At 36.8% G+C, this 14,836-nt stretch overlaps 1 protein-coding gene across 3 annotated transcripts in view; it reads right to left on the reverse strand.

The window, feature by feature from the left end:
- Window positions 1-14,836, reverse strand: part of ATP11B (ATPase phospholipid transporting 11B (putative)) — a 114,147-nt gene that overhangs the window by 63,116 nt on the left and 36,195 nt on the right. For all 3 annotated transcript variants that reach the window (XM_038415893.1, XM_038415892.2, XM_038415894.2), the window contains exons 4-10: window positions 12,671-12,751; window positions 5,357-5,464; window positions 5,029-5,157; window positions 3,875-3,978; window positions 2,382-2,429; window positions 694-758; window positions 77-158 (exon numbers count right to left, since the gene is read on the reverse strand). In XM_038415893.1, the coding sequence (XP_038271821.1) occupies window positions 77-158; window positions 694-758; window positions 2,382-2,429; window positions 3,875-3,978; window positions 5,029-5,157; window positions 5,357-5,464; window positions 12,671-12,751 (617 nt within the window). The remainder of the gene's footprint in view (window positions 1-76; window positions 159-693; window positions 759-2,381; window positions 2,430-3,874; window positions 3,979-5,028; window positions 5,158-5,356; window positions 5,465-12,670; window positions 12,752-14,836) is intronic.

The raw sequence follows: 14,836 nt of genomic DNA on the forward strand, positions 1-14,836 counted from the left end.
AATTTTTTTTTAATTACTGCTGAAACACCGAGTTTCGATTCTACATATAAGACAGTATAACACATACAGTACATACTTTTCTACTGCTGATCGTTTCTGAGATTTACTCTTGTAATTTAATGCCATCTTTGTCTCCATACCCGTATACACAGCAACACCTGAAAAAAAAAAAACCAGAACCATGCTTCAGTTTTTGTTAAGGTACAGCTTGGTATTTTCTACAAAAATTAGAGGGGTTGCTACTTGTAATGTGCACTTGGACACCATGGTGAGGCTAGTTAGACTTTTCGGTGGCATTCTGTGATGATAAAACAGAGTTTTGGAACTAATTTTAGCACTTGCTAATACTGCTCAATGTTAGGTCTGTACTGTTCCCTGATATATAAATTAAGGATATAGAGGTCAGAATATAAATGCCCTAGTGTAGGTCAAACATTGGAAACAGATAGCCGTGTCAGAGCCACCTATCAAATGGACTCATTACTCCATTATTAAACCCAAAGACAGAATTTGATATGACCAGAGAGCCCTGTGGGATAGTCTCCTCCCCTTCAGCCATAATCATACCCCATCTACAGATAACCCCCAGTAGGACTGTTAAAATATCTTCAATATGAGGGAGAAAATTAGGCCACAATTCATCAATATGTTTTAAGACGACACACTGTTAAAAATGTTTCGATGTCTACAAACCAAAAATTTCTTTTGTGTTTTTTAATCTTGCTCCTCGAAGTAAGAGACTTTCAGGCCCAAGAGGTCTAAAAAGAAATAGATACATCAGCATTTTTTTTTTTTTTTTTTTAAGAAGCACAATATTTAAGAATGGCTATTTTTAAAGTCTAGGACATCACCACATTTTGAATTCTAAGGGTCCCTTTAAATTAATTTGTATTAGCTGAAACTGGTGCTGTGGAAAGCACAGCTGTAGTTATCAGGAAGGTTAATTTAAGGTAAGAGTGGTATGTATATGTTCCATCCCAGTGTTTGTACTATCTTTGGAAATTGTCAAAAAAGTTCGCTTAAAGTCAAGCAAAAAAAGTAAAATTTTCTTATTTTGCCTGAAGTGGTTCCAACAGAAATTGAAATGGAAAAAAACTCCAGTGGCAAGGCAGACACCAGAATTAAAAACTAAACACTAAGATGTACAGCTTATTAGCCTCCTGTACTGTTTAGTGTTGATTTTTCTCTTTCATAAGCAGTAGCAACAATAGCTCATGACTACCATTTACATAAACAAAGTATCTGATCCTTCAAGTTCAGTTGAAAACATAACCCAGATTTAAAAAACTGTGTTCTCAAAAGACAGACTTTTATGCTAGTCTAATTGTAGCTACACAAGCAATTGCCATAGTTGCATCTATAACCACAGTAACTGTATGTGCAAATTATGCACTTGAGTGTGTGACATTTGCTTTAATTTTTTTCCATATAAAATCACTGTTAGAAAGAATTCAATCCAAACTTGAGTAAAAATTCTTATAACGTAAACAAGTCATGGGAAGGAACTGGTTTGTTAATGAATACATCTATTATGTATAAAAGCACATTTTAAAGACAGAGAGGACTAAGTTTTCAAGAGGTCCCAACACCTACCAGCTCTACTTTCAATCTGGGTGCTAAGCACTCTTGAAACTCTGGGCACTTCTTTTAGGTGCCTATATGGGAGCTAATATCAGTTGAAAATCAGGTCTTAAATCTCTGAACTTCTTTATTGCTTGACCCTTTTATAATTTTTGCTGCATTTTAAATGGATATTCCATTTATCTCAATGGAACAGGAAAACCTATTACACCAGGCACGTTCACTACCACAGGTGTTGTGCATTTACTGCAATACATGAGATTATATGCTCTGCAACATTTAAGTAGTTAAATACCTAGTGAAAGTGCACATTTATTAAATACATTTAAAAAAAAAAGCCCCAGCAGGGTAATAAGCCAGTAGTTCCCACTGATTGCAACAGGAGCTGAGAGTGCTCAGTGCCTCTGATCATCAAGCCATGGGTATCTATTGCATTACAAGACATAGAATTGTAAATTACAACACTTCTCACAAATATGACATGCTAACTTCATACACACATTTTAAAAACATTCAAATGCCAACTTTACAAAAAGCAAGTGAATTCAAGTGGTGAAGCTAACACTTAAAGTTTCCATAAACTAAATTTTGGAAAACAAGTAAGTTTAGGTTTAACTACTTCAGCTGTCTAATCTAGTTTTATTTGACTCAACCTTTACTATGGAGTTGAAGTAGCATCTGGATAATAAACTATTACCCTTTTCCATTCCATGATAATGCTCTTTTATGATGGTCATGTTCGATCACCTTAGCTTAGCTTTTAAGTTTTATTAAGTTAGCTTTACAAACATTTTACTTACCGCACAATTTCCTCAATTTGATGACTTATAGTTATTCTTCCAACAAATCTATGAAAAAAGGTCATATGCCAGAATGTTGGTGTACAAACTCCAATATAAAAAAAGTCTTTATTTCATTTATGAGAGGAAAGCATGACATAAATGTGGTATGCACCAGATGGAATATCCCATCCTTGATTTACAGTCTGTTTTATTAATGGGCAATACATTAACCTTGATGATAATTTTGAGGTATGTTTCAAGAAGTCATCAGCTATGAACCATCCCCCCTTCAAGAAAATGAACTGAGTGATTTTAGAAATAACCCATACAACTCAATTTATGAAATCAGGTAAAAAATCTCTTTTAAGTTCATTGAACCTCCCCCACCCCAAATGATTACATGTTCCAATCAGGAAATATAATTCCTTTAAAAAAAAAAAAAAAAGTCAGTTTCCAGTACATTTTTCATTTGAAATGAATAGTAATTTCACATCTAAGAAAGCAGATGAATAAACTATACAGGTACTTTCAAATTCTTACGTGACTGAAATGTCAAAAATATTTTGTATGCCTTATAACACCCTGATTTGAAATGACTGTAAAAGTTTACTATCGTTGGTTTAGTAGTTCCTTACTGACATCACTAATTCTATGACCTTTACAATCCACTTAAGAGATTCAGTGTTCAATAACTAGTTAAGCAAATATACATTCACGTTATGAATCTGAAATTTCACAAGGATCCAAATACTCAGTTAAAATAAGCTATTGTCCATATAGTATGATTACTAAAACTAATGTACATGAAAGTTATCAGCTTCTATTAAAGCTAGTCATTAATAAAAAAATCATGCAATGTTAATATTATGCTATGAGTAAGAAATATTTACAGGGCCATAGACCTACACACAGCATACATTTGTTAGGAAAACACCCTTTTAAAAAGTCTATCAGATTGCTTGCTGACTGTAGCTTTTAAAATGAGACATGTTGGTGTAGTAAGGGTTTACTAAACTAATCTTTTGCTACTGGGAAACAGTTCAAATCCTGTTTAGGCTGTAAATGAAAGTAAAATTTTGGGTATATGGTCTTAGTAGAAAAATCAAAACAAATCACACAATTTGAGAAACTTTAATTTATAACCAAAGAAAGGGGAGTTAAATATTCAGGACTGAAGTGTTTTGGCAGAACCACGTACAGCTCGTCTTTTTCCACAATTCCTGCTCAAGAACCATTACTTTTAAAAGTTGCGAACAAATTTACTGCTTAACAAGCGATGTAGAACCATGCTGGAGTTAAAATGTAAACAATAAAAATCAGAAGGCTCTTTTCCTTTTTTCAGCGTTAAGCAGCATAGGGATTTACACACAAACGCCTACATTTGTTTAATAAAACCTGAAATGTACAATACACAGAGAGAAACTTTCCTCTCAGTAAAATCCATATAATTAATCACCATCAGAAATTTTGCATTTAAATCAACTTTGAAATTATGAATAATAAAATGACACCTGTATAGGTCTGCTTCTGGCTGTTGACATTCTATAACAGCTACGAGCGTGTCCAGGTTGGCAACTGACTGTAATACTGCCGTTTCTGGGACTGCAACATGAGTCTGAAAAATATACATCTCTATATATGAGAATATCTCAATGATACAGAAAGGTACCAGTTTGTTGGCATTTCTTTGGTCAAGGAAAGCCTCTGAAACCCTGAAAAGAGTCATGGATTTTGTATATGAAAGCGTCACATCTTGTATACTGACAGATGTTTCACCATTATGACACTGCAAACTACCATTTAAAGTACTACAATAACATTCCTTAAAAGTGATTAATGTGGGGTTTTTTTGGCCAAGTTAATTACCATTTATAACATTTCTTACATTACCAGATCAAGCAAGATTCTTGGTCCTATTAATATACTGCAGCTCAAACCAAAAGAAAAATAAACAGGGATACTACAGTTCTGATATATTAAGACACACCTAATAACTAAAGGTCAGATTCTGCTACTCTTACTCTCACTGAGTAGTACATCTTACTTCAAAAGTAAGCCCACTGATTTCAAGAGGGGTTGGGTACTACTCAGTTTGAGTAAGGGTGGCAGAATAAGATCTTATGTGTAGCAGAAGAAGGTAAAACAGCAGATTATGACATATTGTCATTTTAAAAAATTGCCTTGCTATGTGCTCAAATAAGTTAAGATAAAAACAATTATATTTCAATAAGTACAGAACCTAGACACTCTTTGCTTTTAGTAAAACTGCTAGCACATTAACGAGTCTGGTGGCACCTTAAAGGTTAACTGATTTATTTGGGCATAAGCTTTCGTGGGTAAACCACCACTTCTTCAGATGTGAAGTGATGTTTTATCTATGAAAGCTTATGCCTAAATAAATCTGATAGTCTTTAAAAGGTGCCACCAGACTCCTTGTTGTTTTTGTGGATAGAGACTAACACGGCTACCCCCCCGATATTTGCTAGCACATTGTGGGAGCTGTGAGAAATTTTTAAAAAAAGTAAAATTAGACACACAAAAACCTCCCATTTGAGTCACTAACAGAGAAATTTAAGGAAGCTGGCCTTTACTAAGTTAGCAAAGGCTGTAAGTTGATTTGACTCTTATTTCATACTAGAAAACTGCATATGTTTTGACTACCAACCTTAAGATTGGTTTCTCCATCCAAGCTAGCAGTAGTAACATGACACGAACCATCCACTCTATCGGAGGACAGAAGTACAAGATCAACAGGGAAAGTCTCATCTTTGGCTACTCTGACAATATCACCCACCTGAAAGATAAACACAAAAGAGTATGCTTTTGAAAAAGAATAGATTAAAAATTAATTTTAACAGCTATTCAAAATTATAATGCAATAGGCCAACATAAAATTGAGCATTTTATGAACTGACATAATTGAGCAATGAACTGGCATAACTATAGTTCTAAAGAAAAAACACACAGTTTTCTGCTTGTTACTAGACACATACCCTAATGTTTTTTGATCTAGTTTTTACAAGGCCACCACTTCGAACAACATAAACTGGAGCTCCATTTACTTCATTGTCCGCTTTATGTCGTAACCAGTCTTCATACCCCTGCAGAAATACAAGATTGAAAGTTATATTTTAAACAGTTTTATACTTTTCTAAGAGTAACAAAGTAGTTTGAGGCACCATAGCTTTGCAAACAAGCAACCAGCTGTGTGACCGTAAGCATATCACCAGACCTCTGTTCTATTCAGATTTGACTGCACCCATCACTGTGCAGTCGAAGCACCCTCTGTTTTCACTAGTTTCAGATTTGTTAAATAAGGATAAAAAAACATAGCAAATGTAATGTAGAATTATGGAATCTGTTACTATTTTAAAACAAATATCTGCGGTGAAGGTTCCTGAAGAAGAGTTAAAACAACTGCTCATGCAACCTGAGAGCCTCACAATGTCTAAGTGGATTAAGGCAACTGAGTAGGGAATACAGACAATCATTCCCACAGTCTCATTTACTGATTTATTAAAATAACCCCCTTTTCTGCTGAACTATGCAATTCCCAGACAGCTTTCTCTAGCGTCTTTCTGAGCAACAGCCGAGGCACCTGTCCTTGCAAAGAGATTTTAACTTCTATGGTGTGGAGTTGACATTCATGTTTTGTTGAGCAAGTGGAAATGACCGTGTATGTGAGCAAATCAGTCAGGTACAAAGTTTTAATTCATCCAGAGTGTGTGAGGGGAACGGTTTAGAGTGACTAATCAACCTGGATTTTTAATAGAGAAGACAATCCAACATTTTCCCCTCCAGATAATCAAAAATCAAAGGAGAGTACATGTCCTGTTTTATATTTTCTTTGTGCATCAGTTAATATATTACTTGTTTACTTGTACCCCTCCCAATAAATTTGTGGACAGATAGTAATAGGTATATCCTGGAAGATACTATTGATATGCATGAGGCAATGGATTGTCCAGCATTCATATGAATTAAATGGCTCTCTGTATTCCTAAAACTAAGATTAATGTTAATATTATTTGTATTATTGTACTGCCTAGGAGTCCCAGTCATGCACCAGGACCCCATTGTGCTAGGTGTGCTCAAACACAGAACAAAAAGACAGGCCTTGCCCCAAGAAGCTTAAAATCTAAGTATATAACAGAGAAGTTCTTGAGCTAGTAATTCTTAGCAGCAATGTATTTTGCTGTTTCTTGGCTAACTCTGGCTATGATTCATTGTTAAATAATTTTTCTACCAATGTTTCATTCACAAGTATATGTGTATTGTACTCTCAATTCAAAGTTACAAAAGTAGGTCTGGTGGGCGAGTAAGCAAGCTCACAGCTGTGCATAAAATTCATATGTGAACATTTTAAAAAGTTTGACTTGATAAAAAGCAAAGCCTGCAGCAGATTTATATTTACCATTTCTATATAAAAAGCTGAATACTACTCTAAGTACTAAAAGTGTGTTCATCAACTACTTCTAAAGATTACAGCAAAAGATCAGTTTTCTGTGAAAATCTAGGGTACTTTTGATAACATACTAAATTCAGTGAGACAAATATTCAAGGGCATTTTCATTTAATGTGGAGAAGTCACTTTCCACTGACACTTGAGAAACAGATTCATTACCTTACTTTGCCTCAAATGGACAAAACAGCCAACCAACTCTAAAGTGCTACCTCCAGTAGCTTTATAAATTTATACCACATCTTACACACCATCGTATATTCTATACTTGTCATATGCAATATTACAGAAATCTGTTTTAGGGATGTTTTAGAGGATTTTTTTTTAGAAGTCTTATTGTGTGTATTTTCATCTCTCTCTCTCTCTCCACCTGCAAGGCTGGGGAGATTAGTTACCATGATTCCATCTGTACAGAGGTCAGAAGCAGACATAAAAAAAAAACTGGAAAGCGATCTTTCTTGCTTTTCCGTACATAAAAGCATGACAAAGCAGTCTGCTTTCTTGGAACCTTGCAAGCCTAGGAGTGAGTACGGGGGTCTCACTGAAATGCTGGAAACACCACCCCCCCAATGAGATTGTTTCTGGCCTTGGAATGCCACAAGATATTGAACCTGAATGTTTTGATATTCACATATAGAAAAGTTGTTAATGATACAAAACTAAATCTTGCTTGTCCTGAACCTTGGACTAGGGTTAATTTGTGGGGGTTGACAGAGGAAATATTTCTATGGAAAGTTTATTGAGGCAGCCAAAGGGGTATGGATAGATGATAAACCTATCAACTGGTTCTTAATTTATAAAATTGATATCACCTTCATACATGGTGTTTATTATATATAAAATATAAGCATTTTGCCCAATTATACTCTTAATTCAGCCACTGAATGAGATTTTTCTTCTTTCGGGTTAAAGAGTGTCCTGGAAACAGAACACTTTATTTAAAAAATGACCTGATATTGGACGATCCCACACGACTAATGAATGGAGAAAAAAAAACCCTGAAGTACCGTATTCTGTGTTTCCAAGTTTACAGTCTTTTGTTACTAATACTCAGAAAGCTAACCCAATTCTTTGAGGGTGTGGAACAATGAGTGACCTAGACAAACTGGAGTACTGGGCCAAAAGAAATCTGATGAGGTTCAACAAGGACAAGTGCAGAGTCCTCCACTTAGGAAGGAAGAATCCCATGCAGGGGACCGACTGGCTAAGCAGTTCTGCAGAAAAGGACCTCGAGATTAGAGTGGACGAGAAGCTGGATATGAGTCAGCAGTGTGCCCTTGTTGCCAAGTAGACCAACGGCATATTCGGCTGTATTAGTAGGAGACCTGCCAGCAGATCAAGGGAAATGATTATTCCCCTCTATTCGGCACTGGTGAGGTCACACCTGGAGTACTGTGTTCAGTTTTGGTCCCCCCACTACAGAAGAGATGTGGACAAATTGGAGAGAGTCCAGCAGAGGGCAACGAAAACGATTAGGGGGCTGGAGCACATGACTTATAAGGAGAAGTTGAGGGAACTGGGGTTATGTAGTCTGCAGAAGAGAAGGGGGGGGAGGGGAATTTGATAGTTTTCATATACCTGAAGAGGGGTTCCAAAGAGGATGGAGCTAGGCTGTTCTCAGTGGTGGGCAGATGACAGAAGCAGCAGCAAAGGTCTTAGGTTGCAGTGGGGGAGGTCTAGGTTGGACATTAGGAAACACTATTTGGCTAGGAGGGTGGTGAAGCACTGGAACGGGTTACCTAGGGAGGTGGTGGAATCTCCATCCTTAGTGGTTTTTAAGGCCTGGGTTGACAAAGCCCTGGCTGGGATGATTTAGTTGGTGTTGGTTCTGCTTTGAGCAGGGGATTGGACTAGATAACCTCCTGAGGTCTCTTCCAACCCTAATATTCTATGATTCTAACGAAGAAAAAAGAAGAGAAGGCTTATTTGGGTCATGTAAATCCCCATGCCATTACAATTCTCTTGTTTCTGAGCAACACAACTGCTAAAAAGAATACACACTAGGAACTAGGACTGTCAAGTGAATAAAAAAATTACTCATGATTAATTGGGCAATTAAAAAAATCAATTGCAATTAATTGTGCTGTTAAACAATAATAGAATACCATTTATTTAAATATTTTTGGATGTTTTCTACATTTTCAACTATATTGATTTCAGATGCAACACCGATTACAAAGTGTTCAGTGCTCACTTTATATTTATTTTTGATTACAAATATCTGCACTGTAAAAAACAAAAAAGTATTTTTCAATTCACCTAATACACGTACTGTAGTACAGTCTCTTTTTCATGAAAGTTGAACTTACAAATGTAGAATTATGTACAAAAATAACTGCAATCAAAAAATAAAACAATGTAAAACTTTAGAGCCTACAAGTCCACTCAGTCCTACTTCTTGTTTAGCCAATCACACAGACAAACAAGTTTGTTTACATTTGCAGCAAATAATGCTGCCTGCTTCTTGTTTACAATGTCACCTCAAAGTGAGAACAGGTGTTCACATGGCACTGTTGTAGCCAGCATCGCAAGGTATTTACGTGCCAGATTTGCTAAAGATTCATATATCCCTTCATGCTTCAATCACCATTTCAGAGGACATGCGTCCATGCTGATGACGGGTTCTGCTCAATAGCGATCCAAAAGCAGTGTGAACCAACGTATGTTCATTTACATCATCCGAGTCAGATGCCACCAGCAGAAGGTTGATTTTCGTTTTTGGTGGTTCCAGTTCTGCAGTTTCCGCATTGGAGTGTTGTTCTTTTAAGGCTTCTGAAAGCATGCTCCACACCTCATCCCTCTCAGATTTTGGAAGGCACTTCAGATTCTTAAACCTTGGGTCAAGTGCTGTAGCTATCTTTAGACATTTCACACTGGTACTTTCTTTGCGTTTTGTCAAATCTGCACTGAAGGTGTTCTTAAAGCAAACACATGTGCTAGGTCATCATCTGACACTGCTATAACATGAAATATATGGCAGAATGCAGGTAAAATAGAGCAGAAGACATACAATTCTCCCCCAAGGAGTTGATTCATAAATTTAATTAACACTGTTTAAAAAAAAAAAAAATCATCATCAGCATGTCCTCTGGAATGGTGACCGAAGCATGAAGGGGCATACAAATGTTTAGCATACTTGGCACATAAATATCTTACAATGCTGACTACAAACGTGCCATGCGAATGCCTGTTCTCACCTTCAAGTGACATTGTAAATAAGAAGCGGGCATCATTATCTCCTGGAAATGTAATACCAACTTGTTTGTCTTCGTAATTAGCTGAACAAGAGGTAGGCATGAGTGGACTTGTAGGCTCTGAAGTTTTACATTGTTTTGGTTTTGAGTGCAATTATGTAACAAAAATGTTTTTACATTTCTAAGTTGCATTTTCATGATAAAGAGCTTACTCTACAGTACTTCACTACAGCATGCTGGTGATGCCTCACACACTATGGAATCCTGCTACAGACTGGAGATGTAAATTTACTGGATTTAAAATATCACACCATCTTGCAGTATTTTAATACCCTAATTTTAAGAGGCACTATTTCTCTTCCCTCCACTGCAACGTTGCTATTGAATGGCTCCAGTCTAACAGAGTTACGGAGTTCTGTGATGTGTATCTTGAAACGGGTGCAGCGAATGCTGGGGAGTCACACAAACAGAAAAAGAAAAGGAGTACTTGTGGCACCTTAAAGACTAACAAATTTATTGGAGCATAAGCTTTCGTGAGCTACAGCTCACTTCATCGGATTTGTAAAAGATGCATGAAAGATGCAATTTATTCCAGTGCTTAACCATCCTGACAGTTAGAAAGTTTTTTCTAATGTCCAACCTAAACCTCCCTTGCTGCAATTTAAGCCCATTACTTCTTGTTCTATCCTCAGAGGTTAAGAACAATTTTGCTTCCTCCCCCTTCTAACAACCGTTTATATACTTGAAAACTGTTTTCATGTCCCCTCTCAGTCTTCTCTTTTCCAAACTAAACAAACCCAGTTTTTTCAGTCTTCCCTCATAGGTCATGTTTTTTAGACCTTTTGTTGTTGCTCTTCTCTGGACTCTCTCCAATTTGTCCACACCCTTCCTGAAATGTGGCGCACAGAATTGGACACAATACTCCAGTTAATGCCTAATCAGAGCGGAACAGAGTGGATGAATTACTTCTCATGTCTTGTTTACAACACTCCTGCTAACACATCCCAGAATTATGGTGGTGTTTCTGTTGTGTTTTTTTTTTGTTTGTTTGGTTTTTTTGCAACAGCGTTATACTGTTGACTCATATTTAGCTTGCGGTCCACTATGACGGCCAGATCCCTTTCTGCAGTACTCCTTTCTAGGCAGTCATTTCTCATTTTCTGAGTGTGCAACTGATTTTTCCTTCCTAAATGGAGTACTTTGTATTTGTCCTTATTGAATTTCATCCTATTTACTTCAGACCATTTCTCTAGTTTGTCCAGATCATTTTTGAATTTTAATCCTATCCTCCAAAGCACTTGCAACCTCTCCCAGCTTGGTATCATCTGCAAACTTTATAGTACTCTGCATGCCATTATCTAAATAATTGAAGATATTTAACAGAATTGGACCCAGAACTGATCCCTGCGGGACCCCACTTGTTATGCCCTGAACCACTGGTAACTACTCTCTGGTTTTCCAACCAGTTTTGCACCCACCTTATAGTAGCTCCCTCTAGGTTGCATTTCCCTAGTTTATTTATGAGAAGGTCATGTGGGACAGCATGAAAAGCTTTACTAAAATCAAGATATGCCAGGTTTACCGCTTCCCCCCTATCCATAAGGCTTGTTACCCTGTCAAAGAAAGCTATCAGATTGGTTTGACATGATTTGTTTTTGACAAATCCATGCTGTTACTTATCACCTTATTATCTTCTAGATGTTTGCAAATTGATTGCTTAATTATTTGCTTCATTATCTTTCCGGGTACAGAAGTTACGCTGACTGGTCTGTAATTCCCCAGATTGTCCTTGTTTCCCCTTTTTATAGATGGGCACTATATTTGCCCTTTTCCAGTCTTCTGGAATCTCTCCCATCTTCCATGACTTCTCAAAGATAATCACTAGTGGCTCAGATATCTCGAGTTGTTGAATTTTAATCCTATTTTGCAGGTAACCATTAAGCCTTACCAAAAGCCCTACCAGCATTAATATACTTCAGGGATAGTGAAATATAGTCAGATCTCTTTGTTTAGGTTACAAACAATATTTTTGTAAGGTTAGGATATTAACTGATTTTCTGCCTCTAATCAATATGTAACTGTAAAGTGATTACCTCCATTCATCTGACAGCTTGTGAATGCCTAGATTTCTGCCCCAGGGGAGGACTTAAGCTTTTCCTGCCTAGGGCACTATTCTACACCAGCAAGAAAAATCTCTCTTTGCCACTCTTGGGGGCTGTCTTAACTGCTGCCAAACAGCGTGCAGGTACTTTTAATGCATCATCCACCCCAAGTCTCTTTCCTGGTCTGTATTATGTATGAGGATTCCTTTATAATGTGTACTGAGGTGTGCCAAAGGAATAAGTGAGAGGTATTAGGAAATGGTCTTATAACAACTGACATACAAAGCCTAGACAAAAATGTCTTTTGACAGTCATTCCTGTGCATTTAAGGGTGTTACAAAGAGTCACTGGGTGCCTGACAAAGAAGCAGAGCTCCCCAGTTTAAGCTTCTAGTGGGCAACATTTTAAACACATTTACTGATTTCTTTCTAGAAACTATGTGTGCGCTTTACTGCTTAGAGTGTCTTAACAAATCCTGACTACATTATTTAAAGAAAATATTAAGAAACTGCTTAAAAAGGAATCATGTTATTTAGGCTAATTTCATACCTGTTTTATGGCTGTTACAGTTATGACAAAGAATAATGGCAATCCGCTTGTAATAGGACTGGTAGGTGTATCTATCATAAGCTATAGGAAAAGAGAATGAGCATAATGTTAGTACCAGATTATTCTTAAAATCTTATAAAACCAAAGGCAACTACATTTTACACCACAAGAGCAAAATTATGCAAGTCAGAGAGGCTCTTTATTACATATTCTATAGTCATTCTAGTGCAAAACTCCCCTTCATGTCAGCAGCAGTTCTCCTAAAAGGTGGCAATACTGACATACAGTGCAGACAGAAAATCTATGGTGAGGATCACAGAAGAGAATTTCTCTTGCAGTTGGTAGTGTGCATCACATAATTTGATTTTTAAGATTCTTAACCAATGAAAATAAGAATTTGTTTTCTCCTACCAAGTTGTGTTAAGATGTATATTATATGAAACTGCTTTTTTACACCATACAAAAAACTAGCTTACAACAAAAAAAGCAGGACAAAAGACATCTTAAATTCAAACTGAAAACACAAATTTCCTAAGACTTTATCTCTGGCACATAACTTAAAGAATCCCCTTGCGCATAGTACTGCTTTCTGTGCACGAGCCTGTATGGGTTTTTCTCTACTGCAGGAACAGTGCTATTTTAAACGATAAACTAATTATATTAAAGGGCTGCAGAGAAAGGATACAGAGGCAAACAGTTATTGAAAACATTAATATTAATTTAAGAAATTTATTAGGTTTACCTGAAATTTAACTCATTGCCTTGGGAAGCACTACCAAATAAATCTTGCATAGAGTTAAAGGTTAGAGAAAATAGCTTGGGCCACAGCAGGGCCTATTCATGATCTTTTTACTCTCAAATTTACCAAAGAGTTAAAAATATGACAAATTCCAGTCTGAGCAAGATAACCTGTGTTCTGCTATTATACAGCCAGACAGGATTTCAGCCTGGAAACATGTCTTAAACCAAGAATACTATAACAAAGACAAAGATTGTGCAGTACCAAGTGGACCATGAACAGTAGTAAATAAAAATCTACTTTGATAAAGTAGATAGGAAAAGAAATGCTGCTCTCAAGTTTCCAAGAAGATAAAGGATGGGCATATTGGGTCAGACCAATGGTTCATTTAGCCCAGTACTCTGTCTTCCGACAGTGGCCAATGTCAGGTGTTTCAGAGGGAATGAACAGAACAGGCCATCATCAAGTGATCCAACCCGTTGTCCACTCTCAGCTTCTGGCAGTCGGAGGCTAGGGACACCCAAAGCATGGGATTACATCCCAAGCCATCTTGGCTAATAGACATTGAGAGACCTATCTTCCATGAATTTATCTAAATTCTTTTTTTTAACCTCATTATAATTTTGGCCTTCACTATATCCACCGACAATGAGTTCCACAGATTGACCATTGTATGAAGAAGTAGTTCATTATGTTTTAAGCCTGCTCCCTATTAATTTCCTTTGACCACCCATGGTTCTTGCGTTATGTGAAGCAGTAAATAAGATTTCCTTATTCACTATTTCCACACCATTCATAATTCTATACATCTCTGTCATGCTGCCCCCATCCAGTTCTCTCTTTTCCAAGCTGAACAGTCCCAGTCTTTTTAATCCCGCCTCATATGGAAGCTGCTCCATACCCCTAATCATTTTTGCTGCCCTTCTCTGTACCTTTTCCAATCCCAATATATCTTTTTGAGATGGAGAAACCAGAACTGCATGTAGTGTTCAAGATGTGACCGTACCATGGATTTATATAGTGGCATTATGATATTTTCTGTCTTATTATCTATCCCTTTCCTAATGGTTCCTAACATTGTTCACTTTTTTGACTGATGCTGCACATTGAGCAGATGTTTTCAGAGAACTATCCACAATAACTCCATGATCTCTTTTTTGAGTGGCAACAGCTAATTTAGACATCATCATTTTGTATGTATAGTTCAGATTATGTTTTCCAATGTGCATTACTTTGCATTTATCAACACTTATCATTTGCCATTTTGTTGCCCAGTCACCCAGTTTTGCGAGATCCCTTTGTAATTCTAGTCATCAGAGGAGTGAAGTTCTAGAACTGCCTTCCAAGAGGTAGTGGGGGCAAAAAAACCCTAACTGTCTTCAAGACTGAGCTTGATAAATTTATGGAGGAGGATGGTATGATGAGAC

Source organism: Dermochelys coriacea, chromosome 9 (assembly GCF_009764565.3).
Source record: "Dermochelys coriacea isolate rDerCor1 chromosome 9, rDerCor1.pri.v4, whole genome shotgun sequence".
Classification (NCBI taxonomy): Eukaryota; Metazoa; Chordata; order Testudines; family Dermochelyidae; genus Dermochelys; species Dermochelys coriacea.